The 27642-nt window shown below is 33.8% G+C and overlaps 1 protein-coding gene across 3 annotated transcripts in view; it reads right to left on the minus strand.

Moving 5' to 3' along the window:
* Nucleotides 1-6540: 6540 nt before the first annotated feature.
* Nucleotides 6541-27642, minus strand: part of LOC149799764 (galactose-3-O-sulfotransferase 2-like) — a 54111-nt gene continuing 33009 nt past the window's right edge. The window contains exons 2-4 of one of the 3 annotated variants that reach the window (XR_016421233.1): nucleotides 19489-19529; nucleotides 10116-17066; nucleotides 6541-6905 (exon numbers count right to left, since the gene is read on the minus strand). Coding sequence is in view for 2 of the 3 variants with exons in the window: in XM_089959153.1 (XP_089815279.1) it covers nucleotides 15908-17066; nucleotides 19489-19529 (1200 nt within the window). In the remaining variant the exon portion in view is untranslated. Of the gene's footprint in view, nucleotides 17067-19488; nucleotides 19530-22215; nucleotides 22307-27642 lie in introns of all 3 variants that reach the window. The other 2 variants (XM_089959153.1, XM_089959152.1) reach the window with 2 other exon arrangements.

Raw genomic sequence — 27642 nt, forward strand, 5'->3', positions numbered from 1 at the left:
ATTTTTGTTAGTATACTTTTTCTTATTGCAGTGCAGTAAAATTCTCATTTGGAATGTGTTTGCTTTTATGGGTAAAATATTATTTTGGATTGCAGTAAAATTTCCGATTGAGGACTTGTATGGAACCTACTTCATTATATGTAGCATAAATAACTAGGTAAGTACATTTTGAGGACATTCAAGAAGTATAAAGGTAATTACGCGTATTGTCATTGTTTTGTTACTAGTTACAAACGACATACTGTATCCCATGTCACCTTCATGGACAGGTTTCGATTGGGTTGTCATAGTTGTCTTCCACACTGAACGATTTTTGTAAATTATCTCCTGCATGTATGCTCGTTGTGCAGCCGATTTCTTCATAGATGCCACTTGAATAACTTCCATTAATTCAGTGCTATACTTGCATTTCGATTAGTTCCCACTATAATTATTATTTTTTATCATTTTTTTTTCTTCAGGGTACACTTTTACTGTCTGGGTTTTCATTTATAACTAATTTATATGTGAATCTCTTAAGTTATTATATTTTTGAAGAATAATTGTTCCATTTGATTCAGTAATTCAGGTTGTTTACAATTTCTTTTTTGCTTTCTTCGAAATCTCACTTTTTTTCTTTTCTTAACTTTCATTCATGATGTCATTACATTACTTTACATTAAAAATGACTCTGTTTTTTGTGTCTTTTCATTTAAATTAATTGGTTAGTTTCAACAGAGAGCTGTGAAAAACATACCATTTTGTAGAAATAAACTATACTACAGTATTTGACCACACGATATTAGTATATAGCACACAAACTGGTAGTTTTAATTAAAATGCGAATGGTTCGATAATTTGCCAATTCAAATGGTGTGTGACCAACTTGGAGTGACTACAGCGAAGGAAAATATCGATGGGACCTGGAATAACATCAAGATTGCACATTACAAATGGAAAAGTAAATTTCGAATTTATGTTAGAAGTTGTGAAAATCCGCGCTGTAGAAAGTGCATTGGCATAATGACTGTAATGAGATTGAAAAATTGCGGAACGATTAAAAATTGCGACTAACCACTGTAACTGTTTTAAAAGTTAAAGTATATGTACTAATTTATCTTCTACTACCACTGCAGCAGTTTCGACAATAACAGAAAATAATAATAATAATAATAATAATAATAATAATAATAATAATAATAATAATAAAATCAATGATAACGTATTCTTGGAAATCGTAATTTGCACCCTCAAAATGGCATACTCGTCACTTAGAAGAAACAATAAAGAAAGGAAAGGAATTTATAAAAGTAATTGCACAGTTAGTAAAATGTATTAAAACTGATTAGAATGAAATGAGCTTAGGTATACTTCAACATATGAAAACTCGGCTTGAATAAATAATACATGAAAAAATGAATGGTGTGATTGTGCGTTCAATGTGTAAGGGCAAATATAGAAATACAATCGACAAATGTTTCTGTAAAACAAAATACATTATATGAACATGATAATAACAAAAGGGAACCATGACTCAGGGCAAACACTAACCAATCAAGTCATATTTGAACGAAGTGTAATAGGTTTCTTATACATGACAAGGAAGACAAGAAAATAATGTCCGTGAAAAAATATATAGGTCTTATCCGTGTAAAATTTGACGCATCTAAATTAACTCAAGATAAAAAATATAAAACTGTGAAATAAATTTCGCGGAGATTTCTCTTTGGAATTCCCAAATTAATGAGCTACAGTAACAGTCCAGAAAGTCATGGGTTTGATATTGCATTTTATACGTTCTTTTGGTAGGACATGAAAAGCTTTTGGATACTTAGAGGGATCAGGGGTTCCAAATGGAAATTGTCTCTAACGCTGAATGAAGTTATTATATATTATCGCAAAAGGAAAACACATTTTGTGAATGTTTCCTTCAATGTACCTTTGAAGCAGCGCAATTATCCAGTAAAGGAATTGTGCACCCTTGAGAAGAGAAATTATGTTAGCATAATCATGCCTTTGTTAATAAGGAACGATGGGTCACAAACATCAACTCAAGAAACTGAGGAGTATTTTGAATATTTTTTTAAATACAATAAATTAATTTCCATCAGTTTAAATGTACATCTTTAATAATATGAATGTTGGTATACCAAAATATGATTGCGCATGCAGAAACTATTTTTAGAAGGTTCTATATTTCGGGGAAAGATTTGAAAACTTTGAACAGATGACAGATAATAAAAATCCAGGCTCAGATGGTTTTAATACTGGGTAGGTTAAGTTTTTTTCTTATGATTTCTCTCAGGTCCTTGTTCGGTCCATAAACTATGCTGACAATATTGCATAACGTACATGAACAGGAAATAATTTATTATATACTGAAAGGCTACAAATCAAGACCGAATCATTAACCTTTGGGACCAATAAATTTACTAAATGCTTCATGTAACAGCCTCTACATTTACACCTAGATTACACACACATATATGTGTGTGTGTGTGTGTGTGTGTGTGTGTGTGTGTGTGTAATCTAAGTGTAAATGTATATATGCGTTGATTTTGAGCCATTACCGAATACCAATAATGTTATCGTTTCGTCATTTAATCATTCAATAATTCTTCTTTTTCTTCTTCATATTCATATTCGTCTTCTCCTTCTTCTTCTTCTTCGTTAACTTAATTTAACTTCTAAATAATCAAATGCCATATTCACCAAAATTATAAAATACGTCTATATGTTTTTGTCTCCCGAAGCCACTTTCAACACAAGATAATAGTAGTCTGCTGACTTTAATGCATTGTATAAATTATTTAACCCGTCGTTTAACTAAATAATCAGTGATATATTTCTTCTTCTAAATCACCGGTCTTTGTGACATGCCACATGAGAGCACATTAACACCATTACTAATTGAGAGATACGTCTGATTCTGAAATTTTAGACTTTCATTAGCTAACGCGAATAATCAGACTTGAAACAGATGTTCAATTTTCAGAACAATATCTAGATTAAACAGTTGCTCAAGAGGCCGAGATCACACGAGTTGCCTTATGTGAGAATCCCTTGATGACTAGCAATGAAAATATGATGAATGTTGTCATTGTTACTACATGACTCACCGTACAAATGATACTAACCTGCGAACTAACCTGGAAATGAGCAAACATAACAACACTATACACGCATTTGTTTGCCCGTAATTAGTTAATAATGAAAATTAACAGTTTTGTAAAAACAAATGTTCAGGGAGCTTACACTAAAATGAAGTTGGAACAGATAACGACAAGATTACAGTGATGCCTTTGTACAGAACTTTACCGACTTGCCTTAAGAACATGAAACAATGAAGGTTGTAGCTGATTCATTAGGTGCACAATGGAAAGGACATGTTTCATTCACATGTGGATCACACAGAATGCCGCGGCTCATATGGTGTTCTTCGTACAGACATTTGCACCAAAGGTGCCTCTGTACTGATAAGTATCGATCTAACCATGTGCACCCATATATTTAATTTTTAAATTTTGAATATCACGGCACTTTATAATGGGAGTTGAATTAGAACCCTTAGTCCTATGGCAATTATACCATATTACGAGCCTGTTGATGCCAAGGTACCACGTGCATCCAGGGTATCAATTTGGTGATTGACGCCTTTGGCAATAACAATGGTGTCTTTTATTCATAGACTGCACATGAAGAAACATCTCCACAAAGAACAGATGGAAAGAGTTCACTACAATGGGCACGGTCGTTAGATTGCTCAGGTTATGACAAAAAAGATAATAGTATCGCTGAAGGCGGAATTTCAGATGTTAGTGCCAATATGTTAGGTTGTACGTCTAAATGCCTTTTAAAATATGCAACGATTCCTACGATATGAAAAGTAGGCGGAAGAAGCACTTTAATAATATGCCACATGATGTGTAAATTATGATCATTTAACCTTAGATACAAATTCAATGAATCAAACCAGAGAGTATTGTAAATAGCATGGACTGTGCAGATAACTGTATATGCCAAATTAGATCAATCTGTAGGATAGAGTTAAAATAATGGTGGTTTATGGTAAGAGTGTTAATATATATTTTTTTCTTGTTTTATTCGAGCCATATCACACATCAATTTGCCTTTGTCATAATTCTTTCCTTCTCGATATTTTCATATAGAATTTGATAAAATAATATAATTTTTGCTCATATACTTATTTGTTATTTACATTTCTTGTTTTGCACGTTGTTACTCTGAGATATATATATATCTTGCTTTAATTTCAGATGTTGTGGCACAGAACTGCAAGCTGAAATCAGATAACCGATAAATGTACATAGCTTCACCATCGATTCTATAGGTCTGTGATTACAGTTATAATCCATACCTTCGATATTTCTCTTAAAAATTATATTCTTAGGTAATCTATGTTTTGTCCTTCTATTGACTGAATTCAACCTTCTAGTTGTTTTTCGGCAATTTTGTTTCTAACATTGTAGATTAATCTAATCTATACTCAACTTCAAATGCATATTGTCAGCTTGAACACACTTGGCAAGAACGTACTTCTATCTACCCAGCTTGTACAAACTACCGAGTACAAATCATACCACTCGTGGCAGAGATCAATTACTTCTGAATTTCTTTGTACATGTATTATCTTTCTGGAACTATTTTTCGAATTCTTATTTAAAACAAGTGCAAAATTACATAGGTGCAAAACGTTTCCCTCAGCTTTTCGATTCTTCCTGGCATCAAATCAGTTACTTTGTTCCAACCTTGGATGCCATTTCTATGATTTTGACCTATATGATGTATATCAATATGAATGTACTGGTACTGTTTAGGTTATGCCGTCTTTACGAAGGGCTGCGCAAGCCCGGCAATTCTCACCAGTGTCTGCAAGAATTGTTAAGCTGCTTAACCATTTACTGTATGATTTGTTCAAATATATAAAACCGTTTTTGCACAATGTTTATTTGTCTCGAATATTTCTTTGTAAACGTATATGTGCTGAGCAGTGAAACGTTGGAATCATCGTCTGAAGCGTGCATTTTACCAAATGTGCACATTCTATTCTTTGTTGTCATAGTATGGCCCTTTTCTCGGGAGTAGTGTCTTCAACATGAATGTTTGTGCACTGGGTAGTTGGACGTAAGGGCGTCTTACCTATCCCTCCTTAGACACAAAATCCATACGAATTATATTTGTCTCATTTCTTGTCATAAAGTAATATTTGTAGACACCCTTCCTTATTTCAGCCATGTCTCGCATGTACTTACCTTCAATTTCTTTGCTAGAAGTATTATAACTTTCATGCATCCCGTAACTAGAGGGAGCAGGGACATTTGCTCTTCGTAGTATAGTTATTACGCCTTCATCTGCAACAGATGTCTTTGAAAGTCTTATATGCGTGGATCTCTTTACACAGGCCGCCTTTCTTCCACATCTTGACTTGGGTATCGCGTCATACGGTTTAACCATTTTAGACGTATAAATGCATGTCAAGCATGTTACTCTCTCCCGCCGTACCTGACCTCTTTTCTCTTCATGACTAAAATGCCAGGAAAGAAAACCATTGCAGCCAGGGTGTTGGAACCTGTATTCTCAAAACAAATTATTCCACGTCTGTGCATTATTTCCCGTGTGAACTAATCGTGATGTGTTCTCTTCATCAGATCATAATAGATGAAAACATAAAACATGCAACATGCCAGAAAGTTGCTCTCAGATTTGAAACAGTGGCTTGCATTGCCATATATTTAGCGTCAAGTAGCTTTACAGATTCATTTAGCTGTACATTAGAGCTTACTATCTGGAATACCACATCAATGTCAATTACCTTTCCTTTCACACCAAGGCAGTGCTTGCATAATCTATTTTGTTTCTAAATTTTTCTCTGACGTATACATTTTAATAAGTTTTATGTTGACAGGTAAATATGCAGTCAATCCTTGGACACAAATCTATCATGTAGTTTATGCAGCCGTAGATGATATCATTGTGTGAACATTGCATACAAAGGTAGATTTACCTTGGCATTTCAAGATGTGACACATGTTTAGCCACCTCCAGCTAACTGCTTCCATAAGGGCCACAGCAAGGTGCACACATGCGTTCTGTCTCCAATATCAATGTAACCACTATAGTGACATTGGAAAGCTTTTGGAAATTTGTAGATTGTGCTTATTTAAGAGCTCAAGTGGATTTTGTCGTTTGGTTGATGCACTTTTTCTCCATGTTGTGGGGAATATTTCCAGGCTAGAAGAAATGGTCAGCATCTCTCGTTTTTCATTGTTGTGTTTCATTATTTTTAGCCACAGAAGGACAATGACCCCTTATCATTATCCTCTGTCATCTTACACACCAAGATTAATTGTTTGTGAGGAAGAACACAATGGCCATTTTCGTTGGTATAAGATTTAAAACACGTCTTACAGCCATTTAGAGATGAAAAATACAATGCGTCGTGTAATTTCATACCTATGAGGTAATACTTGCTGATGTAAACAAGGTTGAGTTTCTTTTGTTTAGCATATTTGTCATAGAAAGATTACATCAAGACACAAATGCAGAATCATTTACTTTAATAGCAAAATTAAACCACTAGTACGTGCTATACAATATAGCAACAAGAAGTATGAATACGTTTTAAATCTATACAGTGGTATACGTAAAATGTCATTACAATAATATCTTTGCACGAACATGGCCAATTCGTTGTTATAATTAGTATCCAACAATAATGAGTAACACGTGAATTCATAAAAAGTTCAGATCTGGTTATAGAACTAAGGCTACTAATGGTATGGAGCAATGGTGAACCAGTCTTGAAATGGGTAAACAAACAAGAGTTAATACGTGTTTGTTGGTCCTTAATTAGTTAATAATACAAATTAAAACTTAGTAAAACTTATCTTGAGAGCTCACTCTATCTGCAAATAAAAAAGAGACAAGATTTTGTTAATGTAATTTTATTATTTTTAGGGACTTGACATAAGAACACATAAAATGAATATATTATTTGACCCATTAGGTGCAAATTGAATAACGGATGTGTTCTAAACACAGAATGGATAACACATGTGTTCTAAACACAGAACGGATAACACATGTGTTCTCAACATCAATAATGCTCTATACTGAGAAACAAAGGTCTGATCCTGAGCATCCAAAAATTTAAAGTTATTGAATTTTACATGTCACTGTGTTTCGATATGATTTTAATGGAATTGAATTAGTACTCTGAGTACTATACAGCAATCTAACCATCGCCTGCGTTTACCTACAGTTTTGGATATACTGAATGTCCCCATTGCTCTAAATATATGATATATTTCATGTCTCTCCTTATAAGATAATTACATCAAATAATAATTCAGACAGTTCTTGTCACAAAGACTCAAAAAGACAACTTTCATTTCTGATGTTGCTATATGACAATTTCCCCCAACATCCATCAAGCGAATTATTTAAGATACTTTTTATAAAATTTTAAAAGCATGGTACTGCATGGCAAGTAAACTCAGCACAACTGACAAAACGAGGTATAGTTAGTTCCTCATGAGCATCTTCCATACGAGTTACTTCCCTTTACCTGCCATCACGTATGCTTACCCCTGTGATTATTATTAACGCAGAAAAGAGTTAAACTTCTGTTTCTTCTTCTTATAAATGAAAGTAGAATTAATGTCCTTCAAATATGAAAAACTAAAAACTAAATATTTTTCTGCCCATTTATAACAGTAATATGTTTAATTTAAAAAAGGTATCTTATCATACAATGATGATGTTGACCTATGGAGGATACTTGATACAAAGCAACCTCTTTGGTTGGCGCAGCTTAACACTGCTGTTCGATTACAATCTTCTGACACGTAACGGTTCTGTTTGAACGTAACTAGTCGTGTAAAACAACACGAAGAAAAAGAGAAAAACAAAATAAAAGAGTGATATCATCAGAAAATGTTTTATAAATGGATGTGGATGTCGTAAAGGCCAAAGCTATGGTGACTTAAACAGGTTCATAAATTTACCTCTGATTCGTGCACATATTTATGGTACAATGCAATGTTTTGTGTCCGTTTGTTTGTGTAATTCAAGATACAAAATGTAAATGACAGGCACATCATATTGTAGGAGGTGTCATTTACCTTGAGATGATATGAATAACGTTTTTACAGATTGAAGTAAAATATGATTTAAGGTGTTAAACTTGTGATACTTACATTTTCCTTTAAATGTTAAATATAGATAGAAAGCAATGTGAACAATACTGAGATGAAACCATGAATTAAAAACCCAAACATTTTTGAGAGAAATGTTTCTTTCGGACACGTTTCACTCTATCCGACATCATCAACAGCTTGTTTTTATTATGATTCTGAGTTTGTATGCGCAGCGTGAAAGATGTTTTACTTGGTTGTTTTTGTACGAATTGTGCATGTCGTTGAGATGACATGCGCTTATTCGCAAAGGGTGCAGGTAAATTGTTATGTATAGTTTCTTAGATCTACATTGAGGGAAATTGGAGAGGTAAAATAGCAGTCAAACAAATCACGTTAAGCTATTACAACTAACGTGTTTTAAAGTTAGAGTAATGTGCTATTTGATTGTTCTCGTCTGATCTACACGCTCTGATAATCAATTGCGTGTCTCGTGTAAACTTAACATAAGGCTATTTATGTTTGAGGTCCTTACTAATTTCAATAGCCAATTAATTGAACTGAATGCCAACCAGTATAACAAAAAAGGGTATCAGTATCTATATTGTACAATATTTCGAAGAAACATGCTAAGAGACGAAAGAATATAGTGAAACTAAGGCAGTATATGGTATCACGGTACCAATTGTTTTTCCATATACCTCAATGCTAATGTTTTGTGAAATAAATATACTTTCTGTCCTACTTGGGCATGCATGTCACACGCTGTCATATAGAACAATGCTAGATTGTCAATTTGACAATGACATAACCAGGTACTCCATTGCATTTAAGAGAGATAACTCTACTGGAACTAGACAGGGGTAAGAGTTATCTAGTCACAACAAGCACATTTTCAGTTATGTGTACCATATTTTAAAAAAATCATAAAAAATACAAAATATGATCTAGATAGAAATTAACACAAGCTCACATGTTGCCAAGAGGCTCAACTTTTTTTTAAGCCAAACAGAAAGCACAAGTCTTACATAATGCACCAATCACAGCTAGTTTTGTTCTTTAATTCTGAATACAATGTTCCATACACCTTAAGCTCCGCCCACCTGGACTTGCGCAATTGGTACCGTTATACCTATAGCAAACCTTAATTTTTCCAATAATCTGTGAAATAGTTCGGGACTGTATAAGTAACAAATATACTTAGTCTCACTTGTGAAAAACAATTTGATGAGGTACTAACCTATGTCTTATATGAATGTGTATAGAAATGTCATTGAGCTGTTTGAACTATTGTTTTCATACTTTTGCTTCACCATCAAAATCATCTTTTGAAATAAAATGAATTCTTTCAACTATGAGTTCTATCTTATTCATATCAGCAATTATTGAACTTCACATAGGTGATATGGGATAAATCACATTATATCATATTATGTAATAACTAGGTCAAAGGTCAATGTACCAAATAGTATGCACCTGTCCTACTTCAAAATGTACAATTCACCTAAAAGAAAGGAATTTATATTTGTTTGGTAGGTGCAGAACTTAACATCAGAGACAGGTGGACATGACCCAATCTTATTATAAAGTATAAGCTTTGACCACTTTACACTATCTACAGATACAAGAGGTCACTAACCACCAGTCCTCACACAAAGGTCCACCTACCCATCCTCTTTGTAACACAAATAGTAAGCTTTCCTCCTTTGTAATGTGAATAAAATTGTTTCAATAAGCCAGTCAGTCACCAAATATAGTAAATCGCAGCTTCTAAGTGGTTATGTTTGGATTGGGAGGTGAAATTAGGGGAATAAAATACAGAAAAATGCCAAATATAAACACTAAGTATAGCACATCAAATGGAGTTAAAAACAGGAGGAAAGTGTTTATCTAAAAGGGAGAGGTAGCTTATGATAAAGGAATTAAAGGTGGCAAAGTCAGCAATGCGAAAAATGAGAAGTGAAAGTTTGATGACCTTACCTTGGACAAATATATGGGGCAGGGCCCAACAGGTCCAAGGACAGCCCAAAGGCCACTGTGCTATAACATCCCTTACAGGACCCAAATTTCAAGTGAAGTTGTGTTCATTTCCATCTAATATAAAAGGGTGAATAATTTAGATAATATAGATACATATAAAGTATATTTCTTCTACATAAGAATTTAATAATAATTGGCATAAGATAGAGAGAAACTTATCTCAGAGCCAAGCAGAACATACCTTATCAGTTTTTAAACTTGTAAACTTTACTGTGAGAAATTATCAAATTGCTTCTACTTACATTTGCATCAAGATTGAGGGCTAATATAATACTTCACAAATCTTCTCTTTATTTTCATAATCAGTCACTGAAAATGTGAGATTTTATTTCCTTGAAATGTTATGACTGGTGTAAGGGAGATAACTGAATGATATACATAAGGTGTGGTAACCTTGAATACATTATCCATGTAATATAGATGAGTTCATCAACAACCTGTATTAACTTCATTGCAATTAAATTATCTCAAAATACATTACTGACAAAGTGAGAACCTAACATTTAGGCTCCTATGTTTAGTGGAGACCTCAAGAGTCATGTAATTTTAATTTCTAAGATGACGCAGCTCTTTCATATCACATAGTTCATATTTTCTACAATGCCGGCATGTAGAGTGCAGCCTTCCATAACCATGCAGATATCATCTCATGCCAATTTGGATTCTTGCGATGGGATGCAAAGTTTCAAGAACAGTGTGGATTTGAATGGAATGAATACGCACTGTGTGACTAAAATGGTTATCATTCTGTAATGTTGGACCAAACATGGAAATTCCACAGGAGCAGCTTGACAGAAAGAAATAGGATTAATTGAAAGTCAATAGTAGATTATAATTGGGCTTATATAAGTGCCAATGGGAAATGCTGACTTAAGGAAACTGTTCTTGTTTGTTGGTATTCACTGCTACTTCAACAAAAGGGAATGCAAGAGAACTGAACTAACTACATGAACAATTTCAAAGCAGGAGAGTGTAAAAAAAAAGGGACAATTAGAGCAGGACAATTCAAATCAAAATGGGAAGGAATACCAAATCCTTAATAAATTACCTAAAAATTATTCATGCCAGAACATCCCACATGATACAAGTGATCTATCTACAAGTGTACTTAGAATGTTCTCTATCCTGGTTTATGGCATGCCTTACAAGAACAAGATAGTTGTTTTTGTACACATGATTTTTCATCTTTTGCAGGTACAATAACCAATATTTGGCCAAAATCAACTATATTATGTTTCCATAACTTATTTTGTTGCATGCATTCCAATCTAGGAGGTAACAGCACATACATAAAGGCATCAGGTAACACAAGTCTATATCTATCATAGCTATAGTTATCAAAAGTCCCCATCCAAAGCCATCTTGTGCTATTTTCTAAAGATTTCATACATTTTATTCTTAAAGAACTTTCAATATTTGACCAAAAGTGTTCAGCATACATTTGTTTTCCTACATCAAACTAGTATAGTTCATAAATGCCGCCCACATGTATGCGTTTCTATGGAAACACTGTGAGGCTATTCTTTCCTTTAGGTATCACGGTACCAATTGTTTTTCCATATACCTCAATGCTAATGTTTTGTGAAATAAATATACTTTCTGTCCTACTTGGGCATGCATGTCACACGCTGTCATATAGAACAATGCTAGATTGTCAATTTGACAATGACATAACCAGGTACTCCATTGCATTTAAGAGAGATAACTCTACTGGAACTAGACAGGGGTAAGAGTTATCTAGTCACAACAAGCACATTTTCAGTTATGTGTACCATATTTTAAAAAAATCATAAAAAATACAAAATATGATCTAGATAGAAATTAACACAAGCTCACATGTTGCCAAGAGGCTCAACTTTTTTTTAAGCCAAACAGAAAGCACAAGTCTTACATAATGCACCAATCACAGCTAGTTTTGTTCTTTAATTCTGAATACAATGTTCCATACACCTTAAGCTCCGCCCACCTGGACTTGCGCAATTGGTACCGTTATACCATATGCACACGAGAGACAAAATCTTAGCTAGTCAACTGGCGATATGCAAATACAAAAAAAAAAAAAAAAAAACTTGTACAACTTGTGTGCGTATTAAAATAATATGTTTATGTCCTTTATAAATACAACAAACTAAAGACCCAAATAAAGCAACACTGAATTGCACACTTAGTCATGAATGTTGCATATATATATATATATATATATATATATATATATATATATATATATATATATATATATATATTTCTCAGGTGGCCTAGTGGTTAGGGCATCCGCCTCGGATGCGGGAGGTCCTTGGTTCGATCCCCAGCCATGACATACCAAAGACTTACAAAAATGGTACTAACAGCTGCCTCGCTTGGCGCTCATCATGTTCTAGCAGTCACGAGATAGTCAACATACAGTTACTATAAAATAAATCGTAAACACACGCAGCTTATATATTTAGTTGCTTGCTTGTTGATTTCACTGACGGGTTTCTAATTAACATATCATCTCGATATCAGAAAATACGATTTGTTATAGCCAGGATTATTTGCGTTTTGTTTTGCAATGACATGAATCATCTAGCGTTATAGAAATTACCTAGGTCTTCAATATTGTCTTAAAGATCCTTTGAGAATTAGAAACTTCTTTTGCACTTGAAAAAATATTTCATTAGTTACATGCACACATTAAGGTCATTCAATACGAAAAAAAATTATAGCAAGATAATGTCTGCCTATGTTTGACAGTTGTATATTCTTCTAACAAACAACGTTACTAAAATTATTGAGGATAGCAGTAATACTGGACTGTCATCATTATATGTAGCACGAGTCAGTGAAAGCAAAGACAAGCAACAAGAAATTGCATACGTGGATATTGCTGCTTACACTTTTTCAGGTACTGTCAAATTCTACTATATATTTATCCAGTAAAAGATGTTCCCAAGCCTAATCATGCAATAATAAACAGGTATCCAAACTTAAAACGGGTAAAACAGTTTCCTTGGAATAGTCACCATCATTAAAACATTAGATATCAACAATTGGGGTGGTTATGTATTTTACCATTTGACATAACACTTTTGTGACCATTTAGAGGAGGATATGACTTCTCTTCAGACACATGACCTAGCTTGATCCCCACTTTTAAATGCACAGTTAAATATCTTTGATTTTTCAAAGTAACGGATATGCATCATTCGATAACCTATTTGTACAAAGTACTATTTCGAAATGACAAACTGCCACATATCTCATATAATCATTGCTTGCTTTAAACGCATAATATAATAATAAATTTAAATGCATACGCACCGAGTGCAGCAGTTCATACTGCAGTATCTTAATGATTAACGATAAAAGCACTATAGAAAGTTCTGAAAACCCAAAACAATTTTTAAACAGTACGTATTTTATAAATATTAGATATCATACATGCAATATACTTCCGTTACGTTAAGCTCCAAATATTAAACACATCCAATGATCATATGATTTTAATGCATCAGTTAATATCGCATCGAAGTTGGGCGTTGCAGTCAATATAGCACAATATTTAGCTTTAACAAAATAAGCAATCTTGAAATGGTCTAAAAACTAACAACAGTTTTTTGTACAATACGTAATAAGTAAAAAAAGTCTATTAAGCATTCCATATACTTGAGCATCCGAATAAGATAACTAACATTTACATATAAACAAGTTTCTAAAAGTACACATTTACAAAATTTGAATATACATATAATGATTTTTAACAGTTGTTTTGAAGAAGCTAAATATTTTCCCAATAAGACAACCGGTGTCAAAAAAAATGTGATGCAATACACTGGCGAAATCAATCTAAATGCACGTCCCCGCTTTAGTATATCTTGTAATAAAATAATAAAAACTGGCGTTACGTTGCGTAACATAAGCATGTAGCGAACTACAAAACTACCATATCATGCACGAAATAAACCTGAGCATCGTGACAAGCCAATGTCATGAATTCAGCAATAAAAAATAGATACAAATCATCTTTCCCTGTCTATCTCAAATAGTCAATGGAAAATAACTCTTGCCCATTACCTCCCCTTGCCACCACCAATTGTTGCTCGTTTCTAAGCTGAGCAACATACTAACAAGAATGCTTGCATAGTAGGTTGGTCGGGAGGGTGTTTAATTAATGTGATTAGATATGTTTCCTCGGAGAAATAAAATTTACTGAAAAATTAGCTTTCTCCTTCAAATACATTCCCCAAAGACATTAACGTTAGAGAGTATGTAATAGGAGGGTGGAATGCTGAATAATGCCAGATTGTTTTAATTTCATGTTTTCGTTTCTCATGCCGTAAATGAACACACCGCCTGATCGTTGCCATTAATATTACTCAATATAATTCGTGTAAGCGTTCAATTGCAATATTAAAGTAAATTGGAACTGAAAAAAAAGAACTTATATTCAAGTCATGATTTTATCACATGCTTATTCTAGTCTGTTCATTTGCGGCTGCACGATTTAAGAAAATCCTGATCAAATTATTAAACAACTTTCTTTTCAGTTTGTGGTACCACCTTATGAACTACCGTTAAAAAGTTATTTGGTGGATCCAGGAATATGTTAGTTGATGAAATTTCTGGAGGGTAAAATCGTCAATATATATGCAAAGTGGTAGGCTTATATAACTAACAACCCGCAGTGAGACTTTCTATAGAGGTTTTGAAGCGAGTAAAATTATATTAATGTATCTCATGGATGAACATTGGTTGTGTTGGGTGAAGACGAGTCGTCAGAAAAATGAAATACAAGTAACACACTCATATAAATCTGAATACTGTGATGCATGATATTCACCAACCGTTAGCGAGTTTGCAGAAATGGCATGACGTGCCATGCATATTCAGTACAAGAATAACAATTTAAAAAGAATGAAAACATGTAGCATTGTCTTAAAAATTTTGGGTACAGATTTAAACCCTAGTCTTTAGTAAAAGTCATAATCGGCAGAATGGTGTAAAAAACCACGAGTACCGAAACAAATGATGATAATACTTTTTGCACTTTGTAGAAACTGGTAGACGTAGAAACTGGTAGACGTCTCAAGTAATATAAAAGGCGTTGCTTCACCTTTTGCCCCTTAGTTTTAATTTTTTACCCCATCATTTTATGAGCAATGCTTTCAATTTCACGAGGATAAGAAAACAAAACTTGCGCAAATCATAAAATAGGTGCAAATGTAAGTTCAATATTTAGATAAAAGCATTAGAAGATTTGTGATTCTGAATAGCCATAAAATATATATCTTCGGACTAGCGCGAAAAAAATACGTCTGCTGCATTTGATAGAGAAACTTGTATGGTATATAAGTATTGTAGGCAGGTGTAAAAAATCGACACATGTCCGTGCTCTTCAATTGTGGAACGCCCTATTGGAAATATGGTCACAAAAGACTTATAATGCTAAACATTATAGGTTACAGATGTACATGTTACAGAAATGATATGATTTTCATCATCGTGGTCCGTAACAAAGGGTAAACTATTATAAATCATACAAAGACGTAACAGAAAGGAATTTCTTGAACCATGTGTCTGAACGTTTCAGTTAAATAATGCATAAAAATCTCCATTCGCAATCATCCGTATGCGGTTCTTCAAGATCTCATTTTGTCGTTTTAGGGAAGAATGAAGATACAATTTTGTGCTCACTTAATGTTAGCAAAGATGTTTCTCCATCTAATGTAAAACTCATTTTATTCAAATGCATATCATATATTCTCTGCTCCATATTGGCGTTTCCTAACCATTTGAATGAATTCTATTTCTCCTTTCTTCAGTAACTGACAATCGTCTCCAGTAACATTGAAAGCTTTGCTCCACTTACTTGCCTGTACCTCTATTTTAGCATTACCTGTTATTTTCTTCTGAGTACAAAATTCTGACACCATTTTTTGGATTTCTTTAAAATGTAGGAGTTCGTCATCAAAATCAGTTCCTTGTTCGCGAATTTGCTGACGTAGTCGTTTGAAGAAGAAGTCATAGAGCGCGTAGTCAATCTTGGCCCATTTTCGATACAATTGTCTGTCATAGGGTCCCATAAAACTAGAGTCGTTCTTCTTCAAAGAAATATTCTTATCTAGATACAGCACATCTTGCATACTCCACCTCAAAATTCTCCTCATCAAAACGATGGATTCTTGAAAGAGTTCGGCGATAATAACGAGAGAAAATTCTTTATTTAAGGTTTCGATATAACTTGCAACCTTTTTGAGATTTTGTGATTTTATGATGTTACTAGGTATTCCAAACTCTACAGCCATTCTGTTGTTTGTGAAAGACCAAACCGCTGAGCTTTTTGGTTCATATTTCAATGGGTCCTTTAGATATTCCGACCCCGGAAGGGAACTCTTCAATTTAAACACGTAGCCAGGTCTCAAATAATTCAGTGTGGACTTAAACTGTTCGTAGGGCTCTCTCAAAATGCCAATGTAGACTGTATCTTTTGGCAAAAACTTTTCAAATGCTGTTCTGTTGTAAATAACATGATTACATAACACGTCAAAGCTTTTCCCCTTAGGTGCAGGAAGAGTATTGTTCTCGTTAAGACTGTCTCTTAAGCTAATGATGTTTGGATATCCAAACAGATTCTTAAATGGAGGAAGGATGAATGTCAAGTTACGGTTGAATCCAAATCGAAGGAACATATTCTGAGCTGTTGTACTTCCAGATTTGTGGACTTTAAGAAAGGCAATATGCTGTACCTCTGCATTCTGTTCAGGGGCTTTTTGTGTTGGATCAACGACGATACGAAACCAAGGTTCCTCAAAGGTGTCAGCTTGTAACTTCCGAATAACTGTTTCCTTGTCAACACTTCTTGGGATTTTAAACAGTTCAAGGGAAACAATAATAATTAAAGCGACAAGAATCCTGAAATGAAATTAAATACATAATGCAATTGACCTATTGCCATAGCAGAGACAATCAAACGTACATCTAAGATGGTACAGCATTTAAACTTTAGCAAGGTTTGAACAAATCCACATTCTAAATAATCATTAATTTGAAATAAAAAAGACGATATAACAGTGGTCGATCATCTCGTAGTTTGGATCATCGTTTCACTTATATCATATGCAGTGTAGGTGACCTACGTAGACGACTGAATTAGTTCTGAATGAATTAAACTCTTGTATCGTTCGAGTCATTCAGTGATGCCAAACACCTGTACAAACCGTAGCATTGCTTGGCAGTCCATAGGTATTATCAAATGTATAACTGTTTTGTTGATAGGCTTATTTTTATCAAATTAGGGAATATATAACATATAATGTCCTCGCGTGTTTCTTTGATATGGAGGCCTCGATAACACAATGGTAACATGCTCGATTCGTATCATTGCGATCCTGAGTTTAACCCTCCGCTTAGGCATGTGCAGGTAATGTTATGAATAATCTAATGAAATAGTTTTATCAAGGTTTTCCGGTTTCCCAGTTATAAAATAGACACTTAACTTATCAAAACCGTAATGAATGATTAATATAAGTCATGAGAGCATCTACTTGTAAAATAGCTTTAAATGAAGATTTGCAATAAAAAACATAACTTCAATATCTGATTTATGTACATGCCCATTCTCGACTAGTTTTCCTGCTTTTGCCATTTACGAAAATACTGATAATATTATTGAACACGCTTGTCTTCAGTTTCATGGTAACATTGATGATCATAGATCTTTTATGTTAACCATGAACGAGTTATATAATTTATCAATGCATATGGTAATTTATGAAACTTCTTGAGCGTAAAGTCGCTGATGTGAATCTAAAGCGATTGATAGTTTAGATATGTTGATAAATACAGAGATAATTTCTATACGGATTCTAAAGCGAATAAAATGGTATATTGATGCATATGTTACACAACCATTAACGTGTTAAATTGTTCGACAGGGGACCTAATTGACCGAAAAGCACTCATGCAGATAAATAAAATAACACATGAAAAGAAATCTGCGAACGAATACGTGTAGTATTCAACGGCGGTACAGTTTTGAAAATTGTTTAATTGCCCAAACGTATATACAACAAATAATAATATTATTTCGAAAAGAAATCTTAAATGTGATAAATGTCGGTATCATATTCTTATTTTAGAGCTAGTTAGAAATCCTTACCTAGCAATCGGATGGTAATAAAATATATTTACTGAAGAACACTTATTGTACTTTGTACTCTTGATGGATTCATGGTGCTAATGATATTAAAGAATCGTTACCAGTCTAGAAATGGATAAAGATATGATATAAATGGGTTTGACTGGACAGGATTGGTTGATTAGGAAAGAAAGATTTTAGTAAAAAGAATCTTTTGAGAGCCTAATCTAGTAGTAGTGAAAAAAAACAAACATTGTTTTATTAATAGAATTTTAGATCCTTTATATACTTGAGATTTTAAGACAATATTGAAATCAGTGAAAGAATCTTTGGTACGATATTGAAAGAACACATTTCAAACGTAAGTTCAGAAAATGCAGCGGATCTTATATTTTGAGGTTTGGTTTTTGGAGGGTGTGTGTTTATTTTTCTATACAGAAAGTGTCATCAAGAATGTCACTATATTCATTAATATAAGTTTCAGTCTTGAGCAATCAGAAATTATAAAAAATGTATTATGGGAACTGAAATAGTAATGTTTGTTTAATTGAAAACAACAGACCTACCGTGATTCCACACATGTATGTAAAATTACGTTTACCGTAAAACGCAAAATTATGGTCTTATGTTCAATAACAATCAGATTTAATATATTTTGTAAAGCTCGGAGTGATTTTCAGTGAGATACTGAGCACACTTTCAGATATGGCAATTTTAAAAACAGTTGTTGTCATAAAAGGGGCGGAGTATGCAGTATGTAGAATGTGTATCTTTGGCTATGCTAGGATGAGTGGTTTTTACATTCGTTAATATCTATTCGGTTAATATCCATTCAGTCAGATATAAAAAGTTTATACGATGTAACGTTCATTGTGTAAGCGTGTTCAGCAATATGATGTTTCCTAGTTGTATTTGAAAACATTAGTCTTCATATGTGCTATTTAGGTCCCTACTACCATGCTTAATGGTGATCACCTGTCATGATTTTGTTGAGTGTGCTATAATAACAAGGACTGTATTCCATTACTGAAGGGTATAATATACGTCTTACAGACGCAACAGTTCGATTGTCTTCCGTCTTAAAGTTAAAACAGATCCTTGTCTATTAAAGTCAAACAATGTTATAATGTCGCCAAAACTAGTGTCATAAAATATTGGGAAACTAGATGTGCGCTGTAGATATAGTTGAATACTTACACCACACCATTCCGCTTCAAGAATTTCATTAATTGCCTCATCTGAAATGAATGAAAAGAAGATTGAAAGGTTATCACACAAATATATAAACACACACACAGAGAACTATACATACATACATATATATATATATATATATATATATATATATATATATATATATATATATATATATATATATATATATATATATATATATATATATATATATATATATATATTACAACCCGATTTAAATACCCTTGACCAAAGTCATGATGCACGGGTATTTGAAAGATAGAAATACATTGTCATTAGCGACCACTCACTGAACGTGATCAGCGGCTACGGTATTGAGACAAAACATGATTCAATACAATTATGAACAGCCACGTCGCATCAGTACAAAAACACAACCACCTAGGTAGCCTAAGTGGTTAGAGAATCCGCATCTGATACGGGAGTTTTCGAGTTCGAAACCCGACCGAGTTATGCCAAAGAATTATGAAAATAGCGTTAGCAGCTTCCTTGTACTCATCATAGCGAGGTCTGAGTTAGAATTAATCGGCATATATTCCGAGTTTCCTCTAAGCAGCTACCCTATGCCAAATGGTGTCGGCGAATTCCACCTGTTCGATAGGGAATGGACTTGACCCTACACCACAACATAAATGTCCAAATACCAAAAATAGGGTGGTAAGGGTCAGAGTAACTTGGACTAATCGGCATGGTGTCAAGATAACGTGACTTGGTGGGTGATGATGCCACACGTTTGCGTCATTATGCCCCAGTGCTAGACGTCACTACATATTGCCACATTGAAGACACTGTAGCTATTTCACTTAAATTGTTATAGCGACGCTAAAAGTCACAAACACATACACCCACACAAAAACACATTTATTCAACCCGTTATAATCACAGTCTCAGATGAACAAATGCAGACGAAGTGTTGATTGTTCTGAACACGGATGAAAGAAATAAGAATACATTGAGTCTGGATATTGATTTCATTTTGCGACATTTGGTGCAATTTAACGTGGATTAGACCTAAAGTACATATCATTAAATGTCATTGTAGTTCTGAAGCACTGTAAATTTCTAATGAGATTAACCATTTCTATTTGAAGGATGGGCACATTAATGTATCTATTTCAAACTTAACTATTGCTTCTTTCTTTGTTGTAAAATATGCATCAACGTGGTAACCGTATAATGAAACAATGACATCTCAGTCAGATTTCACTGAAGCCCGTCGGGTTCGTCGTTTGTTTCTGAATATAATACGTAATGCATAGGATGAATCAGAGCTTTGTCTCTTAAGAAACTTACTAGCATTTACTGGATGAGCTAATTATACAGTCATTATAAAAGCTGTCACGGATATGTTAGCATCCTCAAAATTGCTATAAATTTGAATGCTGTATTATAGCTGTATTGCTAAAAAAAATATGACGCTATCTATGCATACACTATTATTATTTTTTTTAAATTATGAAGAATGAATAAGATACATATGCGGTACATTTTGTCGACATGATAAATCCACATGAATTTGTAAAGGGATAGCTTCCAGATATCGAGACAAGTGACATTATAATCAAACAACCAATACCGAAAGTTACCTGACAAACTGCAACAAGTCTTAGTAAACTCCGTAACTAGTGAAGAGGATTGCCGAGTCCTCCAATATTACTACTACTACTGCTAATGGTAATAGTAATGGTAATTATATATATATATATATATATATATATATATATATATATATATATATATATATATATATATATATATATATATATATATATATATATATATATATATATATATATCTTGTTAACAAATAGAACAGGTAATCATACATGTAAAACTCACAATAAGTCACATCACTTTGAAGCAATTGAACAATGATACAGTTATATGACGGACATGCAGAACACACGATCCGCCAATAATTAAACCCAGCACAATCTGATTTGATCTAATGTGCATTACTAACAAACAGTTGTAACTGAATTTGTGTTAAATGTTAATGGAAAAGAGGATAATGGGTACTAATTTATTCATGGCGTTATAACAGCATGTCCATAAAGCTAGGCTTTAATATAATGTGTAACAAATATGTCTTCCTTCTAGTGGCAAACCATATATGCGCATTAATTTTTTAAAAATCATCGTCTCAAATGAAATGATTGTTTCTCATTTCTCATTGTAACAATGTATGGGGATGAGTTAGTCTCAATTGCTGCACTCTGTCATTTACCTTTAGTATTCCAACGCTATCTAACTCATAATGTCAAATGTTTATATGTGTTCAAGGTTATTTATAAATTTGATAATTTAATTCCGTGTTAATTGAACTGTGTTAAGAAATTATTTATTTCTTCACGCTTGAATGAATAAACAATCTGACTACTGCATAAGGATGATGGAGCGCAAACTGCGGTTTTCTAGTAAAGAATACTGTTAAACTCTTATAGTAAGCTGACTGGTAATTAAATTTGCCATTTTCGTTAGCGTTCATTGCAAATGTCTGAAAAATTGGAAAACGCACATAGAGTACCATAACAATTTCCAGTGTTTTAGCTTTGTAGGCTAACTACCTCTTTAGTGTCGCATGTTTTTTTTTTTGCGACTTGGAAAGATTACATCATATTTCCTCTTTCGTTTATAATGTCCATCGACTCGGTCGTCAGCCTTAAAGCGTGAAGTGGAGATAAATGAAATATTTCGACCCTCAATTACCTTCTAAATGCGTTAGAGCGTGATGAATATTTCAGTCGTTTATCAACCCTTTGAAGCCACACACATGAGAAGACATCCAGGATACTCAGTTCTGAAGGAAAAAAGTGACTTAAACTCAGTGCCAACACAACCAAGATGATACGTGTGAACAGCAATGTCAACATAACCAAGATGATACGTGTGCACAGCAATGCCAACACAACCAAAATAATACGTGTGAACAGTAATGCAAAACAAACCAACAAGATAATACGTGTGAACAGCAATGCCGATATACCTCTCAAGAATCAGCTAAAGTGAACATTGAACACTGTATATGAACATGAACATGATGACAATAACGGTGAAACAAGCTAGGACATAAGAACAATAAACGTAACAGCAAACTCAGGACTCTTGTAATCCACCTGAAGATAGCATAGATATAAAATATGGTCAGTCTCCTAATCAAAGATAACGTCAACAACATTCATGTAAAATCAGTGGTGTTTTATTGAGCAGACTATAGGAAACGAGCCATGGAGACATGGAAACAATTTTAACCTTTCATCATAAGTGATAAGTATAATCTACCTTAGGATATAGGCAATAAAGACCTGCTTTTGAGAAACAAACAATATAGCACGATTACAAATTTATTACGATAAGAAAATAGAAAATTATAGACTACGCAATTAGAATGAACAGTCGTCAAATAATCAGCAAAGTTGCTTAAAGATTAACACCTCCAGAAAGGGGAAAAACATAGACCAAAACAAAGTGGCACCACACCAGTGGAAAGACTTTTTTGTCTCAGTTTTATGCCTCGTGATAGCTGGACACGACTAATAAATAAGCATGAAGCAGATTATTTTGTTAATTTGCTCTCTATCACGGAATGATTCACTAAATATTATACTCTACACTCGGGCCGATTATGGCATGTTGCTGATGATTACAAGTGCAATAAGAGGCGGAATTAGCATGATACCATGCATAGATGCCTAAGTCTATTTTGAATATTATATAGACTTGAATGGTCAAACAAAAATGGATTGAGAGTGCAAGACATCAAGATGAAGACCATTCATTGTTATTGTAAGCCATGATACGAACAATTCCATCCAATTGAAAATGAACCAAAAACATGACTGTAAAGAATAATGACTGGCCGCCAATGAACATCAGTGACCTATAGTAGAAAATCTGTTTGACAAGCCAGATGATTCTGATACCTGTTGTATTTTAAAAGTGGATTTTGAAATTACACGTCCTTGACTATTTCGAAGTCCACTAATTATATTAAGAGAAATTAATTCACGATCAAAATAATTTATGTCCGTCAAAAATGGAGTTGATTGAGGACAACAGAAGTACAAAACTAATATTTCAAAACAATGTCAATACATTGTGAAGTAAAGATAAATGTATCATTTACTGAACACAGTTGAGCCTCTACAGGCAGGGTTATTTTTAAATAAACCGAGTTGCCTTGCTTAAAAGAATGCCGTGGTTTGAAACTTTCATTTTAACTGAATACACGTTCGAGATGGAGCACACCTAAAATGTTAAAAAACAAAAGCTTTTATAAATTGCTCAATAGATGGACGACTTGAGGAATGATCCGTACAAATATGGACTAGTGCTAGAATCTATTAATATACATCAGTTTGTAATTCTTCTGTATTCAGCTGTAAATGTGTGCACCAAAATCATTTAGATATATCCTTGCTGCATCTTTGTTTATCGTTAATCAATATTAACATGTCCCAAACGATATTCATTATTTATTTACCAAGCCATACAGTATGTTATTTCTTTTCGGCATATTCATTTGTATCTGTTTCATAATTGTCAATTTTAATGGATAATCTGTTGTGCAGTTCAGCAAAAGTTTTAATTTTATCTCTCAATGTTGCAGTATAACATACATAAGCTGTCAATACAATTGTGTCATGCAAAATTTATATATTTAGTTTGTCCCCACTATTGCTATTATATCTGCTTAAACATTCTTATTTCACTGCTCGGACTTGTTATTAGTGTTAGCAATAATCTGATTGTATAATTGGCATCCAAAACTAATTTATTACCATTCTGATTTCTTGTTAATTTTGTTGGAGCTCATTAACAGGATTTCTCTTTAACTGCTCCAACAGCCCGAGTAAAGAGTGCAAGTCTTTCATAAATTTCTGTAACTTCTTCATGACTCTATCGAAAGAATATAGCTTACTGTACACCCAAGTTTCGATTGACTGTAAATATTGCGCACTGTTGAGCGACTCAGTTGCTTCTCCCCTTGCACTATATAATTTTTGGAAATTCTGCACAATTTATGCGCTTCTAAAATTGTTGTTTATGTTTTAATCTTTCAGTTGCTGTAAATCCTTAGCTTTTGTTACCTATTTCAGCACCACACTAATACTATGGATTATAAAGAGTTTGATCTCTCTTTTGTTTGTTACATTTGAATAGTTAACCTTCAGTGTCTTGCATATCTCAACATCAACTCAATGTCTCACAGACTTTCTGTTTGGTCGATCAAGTGTGTGTGCCGAATCATATTGATAGGTAATAAGGTTACTTTTGAAGTTCAAATTATTACTTTAATTGCTTTATTTATTGTTGCATTCAATCCTCTTGCCGTTTAAATGCTCACAGCAATTTGACTCCTGTAGGACATCTTAAATATATTGTAATTTATGTCATCACGACATGCATTAACTACGCTATTTCGCTAAGTTGAAGAATTACAGAAACAGGAATGCCGCGATAATCTTGAAGATTTTCATCTTTTGAAACGACAGAAATGACGGGTTAGAATTAATATAGATAGTATTCACTACACAAACATAATAAACCATCTAGCACCTGTATATTCCATTCTAACCGTATTTTAAAGGTGTGAAAAATAATTGTACCATTTGACTATTTTGAACTAAGTGAAAATATAACAATTACCTGTAAGAGTGTTCGATATATATATATATATATATATATATATATATATATATATATATATATATATATATATATCCAACTGTGGATTTGTTTCCATGTATACTAACTTATTCACACTCATGATGTTCGCAATTGTGAGAACAATGAATTTCTTCATGGCAAATGAAATTAATATTGTACTTGGTCTTTAAAATTTCTTACTAGAAAAATGCTAAATCATTTCGTGATTGCTTTATATGTAGATAACGTTTTAGTCACATCAATCTTCGTGATGATAGTTCATTGTTAGCTTCAAATGATTAAACAACAATTAAATGTTAAAAACAATGTGAAGAAATAAATTATCTCATTGAGATTATGATCGAAATACAGTCTATATTAGCTTGTACGACGAGGCCAGATGCAAACTCGACAGACCAAGACCTGTCTTCGCATTATGCGCCGGCAGGTTTGGGTCTGTTCACTTTTTTATGAGTAATCAGTAAAACAAACGACATAGACCCTGATCTGCAGGTGCTTTATGCTAATGCAGATCGGGATCTTTGCTGCTTGTAGTTTGACTCGACTTGCAGTGAGTTTACACAGGGACCGCTCCGGTGGCCAAGTGGTTAGAGCGTCCGCCTCGGATGCGGGAAGTCGTGGGTTCGATCCCTGGCCGAGTCATACCAAAGACTTACAAAAATGGTACTAACAGTTGCCTCACTTGGCGCTCAGCATTAAGAGGTTAGTGTTCGGACTGGTCGGCCTTGTGTCAGGATAATGTGAATGGGTAGGGCATCATGCTAAATGTCTGCGGCATGATGCCCCAGTGCTAGATATCACTATAAACTGTCACACTGTAGACATCGTAGCGATATGGCTGTAAAATAGGTTAAAGAATCCAAATCATGCAGTATACACAGGACCTGAAACAGATATACCACCAACGATTACAAACTATATCATGTTGTTTTTTTATGTGTGCGTGTATGTGTGTGATTTTGATTTTTAACGTAGCTTTAACAAGTTTTCAGTCATGTCCCAAATTGGCGCACAAATATCCGGCTTGATGTGAGAAGAAGAACATAGACGTTTTTATATTTATAACGCTTCAATAATCAATGTAATGCCTGCACATTTAATACTTATTGTTATTCCTGTTACTTTGTAATCAAAGAAAATAAAATGGATGATATAGTTCGGTTTCATTGTTAGCCTGCACCTATTGTTTAAGATGCTTGTTAGTCATTGCACGTCATTTATTTATTGTGACATTATGAAGATATTATGACGCAATTAAAACCAAGGGCATGAGGGTGGTTCAAAATAGCCAGTATTTACATCAGAGGATTGTTTTGGTTCTGATTGGTATAGCAAAGGTCCTTGCCATGTATGGGTTTCAAATGTGTTGGCTACAAACAAGAATGAAATGCAAATAAAACGCTATATCATGGAAACCCACTAGGTTAAACAGTTTAAATCTATCTAGAAAAGCGATGAACCGGCTCCTCACTGGGTTGAGCAAACGAGCCCACAAATAGGTGCTTCTTGTTGGCGATTATGAATATGATTATCCTATAAAACTAACCTTTTGCGTCAGACAAGCAAATAAATGTACCCTCTAAGAAACTATGATGAAAGAGCTTAAATATACAATTACTCAGATCAGAAATAAATTGCAACGATTGGAATATGAAGAAAAAAAAATCAATTGCCGGATAAAATTGTAAACGTTACAACATTCATTTAGAGATACGCGATTATTTGCTTCCAAACCAAAAGAGTGTTAAGGAATAACGTAAGTTCTGAAGTAACTATGCACTCGGAAATAGAATCAGAGCACTATGTTATCGAAATGTATGACGAACAGATTCAGGAGAGATAAAGGACTTCTGGAAAGAAAATGGTCCTGACAAAAGAAGGCGTTATGCATGAACAGTCAGAAAGCACACAGGCTCTAGAGGCTTTACAACGGACGCTGTTGTAATGAGCTTTCCGTTGTACAACCGACAACGCTGAAGAGAATGTTCGTACAAACGACACAGTTGTGGAGATTTTAGTTGTACAACTGACACAGCTGTAGAGATGCTTCAGTTGTACAACTGACATATTTGTAGAGATGCTAGTTGTACAACTGACGCAGCTGACGAGTTTTCAGTTTTACAACTGACACAGCTGTAGAGAGTTTTCAGTTGTACAAATGACAGTTGGAGAGGGTTTTCAGAGCAGATATTGAATGGTCTAATAAAACAGTTAATAAAACATTACCATTAATCGACGGGCTCAATAGTTTATTTAAATATAACGCTGTAGTGATTTGCTTTTATAAAGTTAAAATTGGTGAAATGGTATAGATGTACAAAACTGATTTTTTTCTCTAAAATACAAAATTTTTACTTTAAAGTGTAAGATTAGAAAGGACTATTATCCAAAACTAAACATGTGATATTTTACAAAGAGGCGCGCAGATGTTTGGGTACATACCATGAACTTCGTCCGACAGAAAGT

This window comes from Sinohyriopsis cumingii, chromosome 5 (genome assembly GCF_028554795.1).
Source record: "Sinohyriopsis cumingii isolate HCF-2022 chromosome 5, ASM2855479v2, whole genome shotgun sequence".
Taxonomy (NCBI): Eukaryota; Metazoa; Mollusca; class Bivalvia; order Unionida; family Unionidae; genus Sinohyriopsis; species Sinohyriopsis cumingii.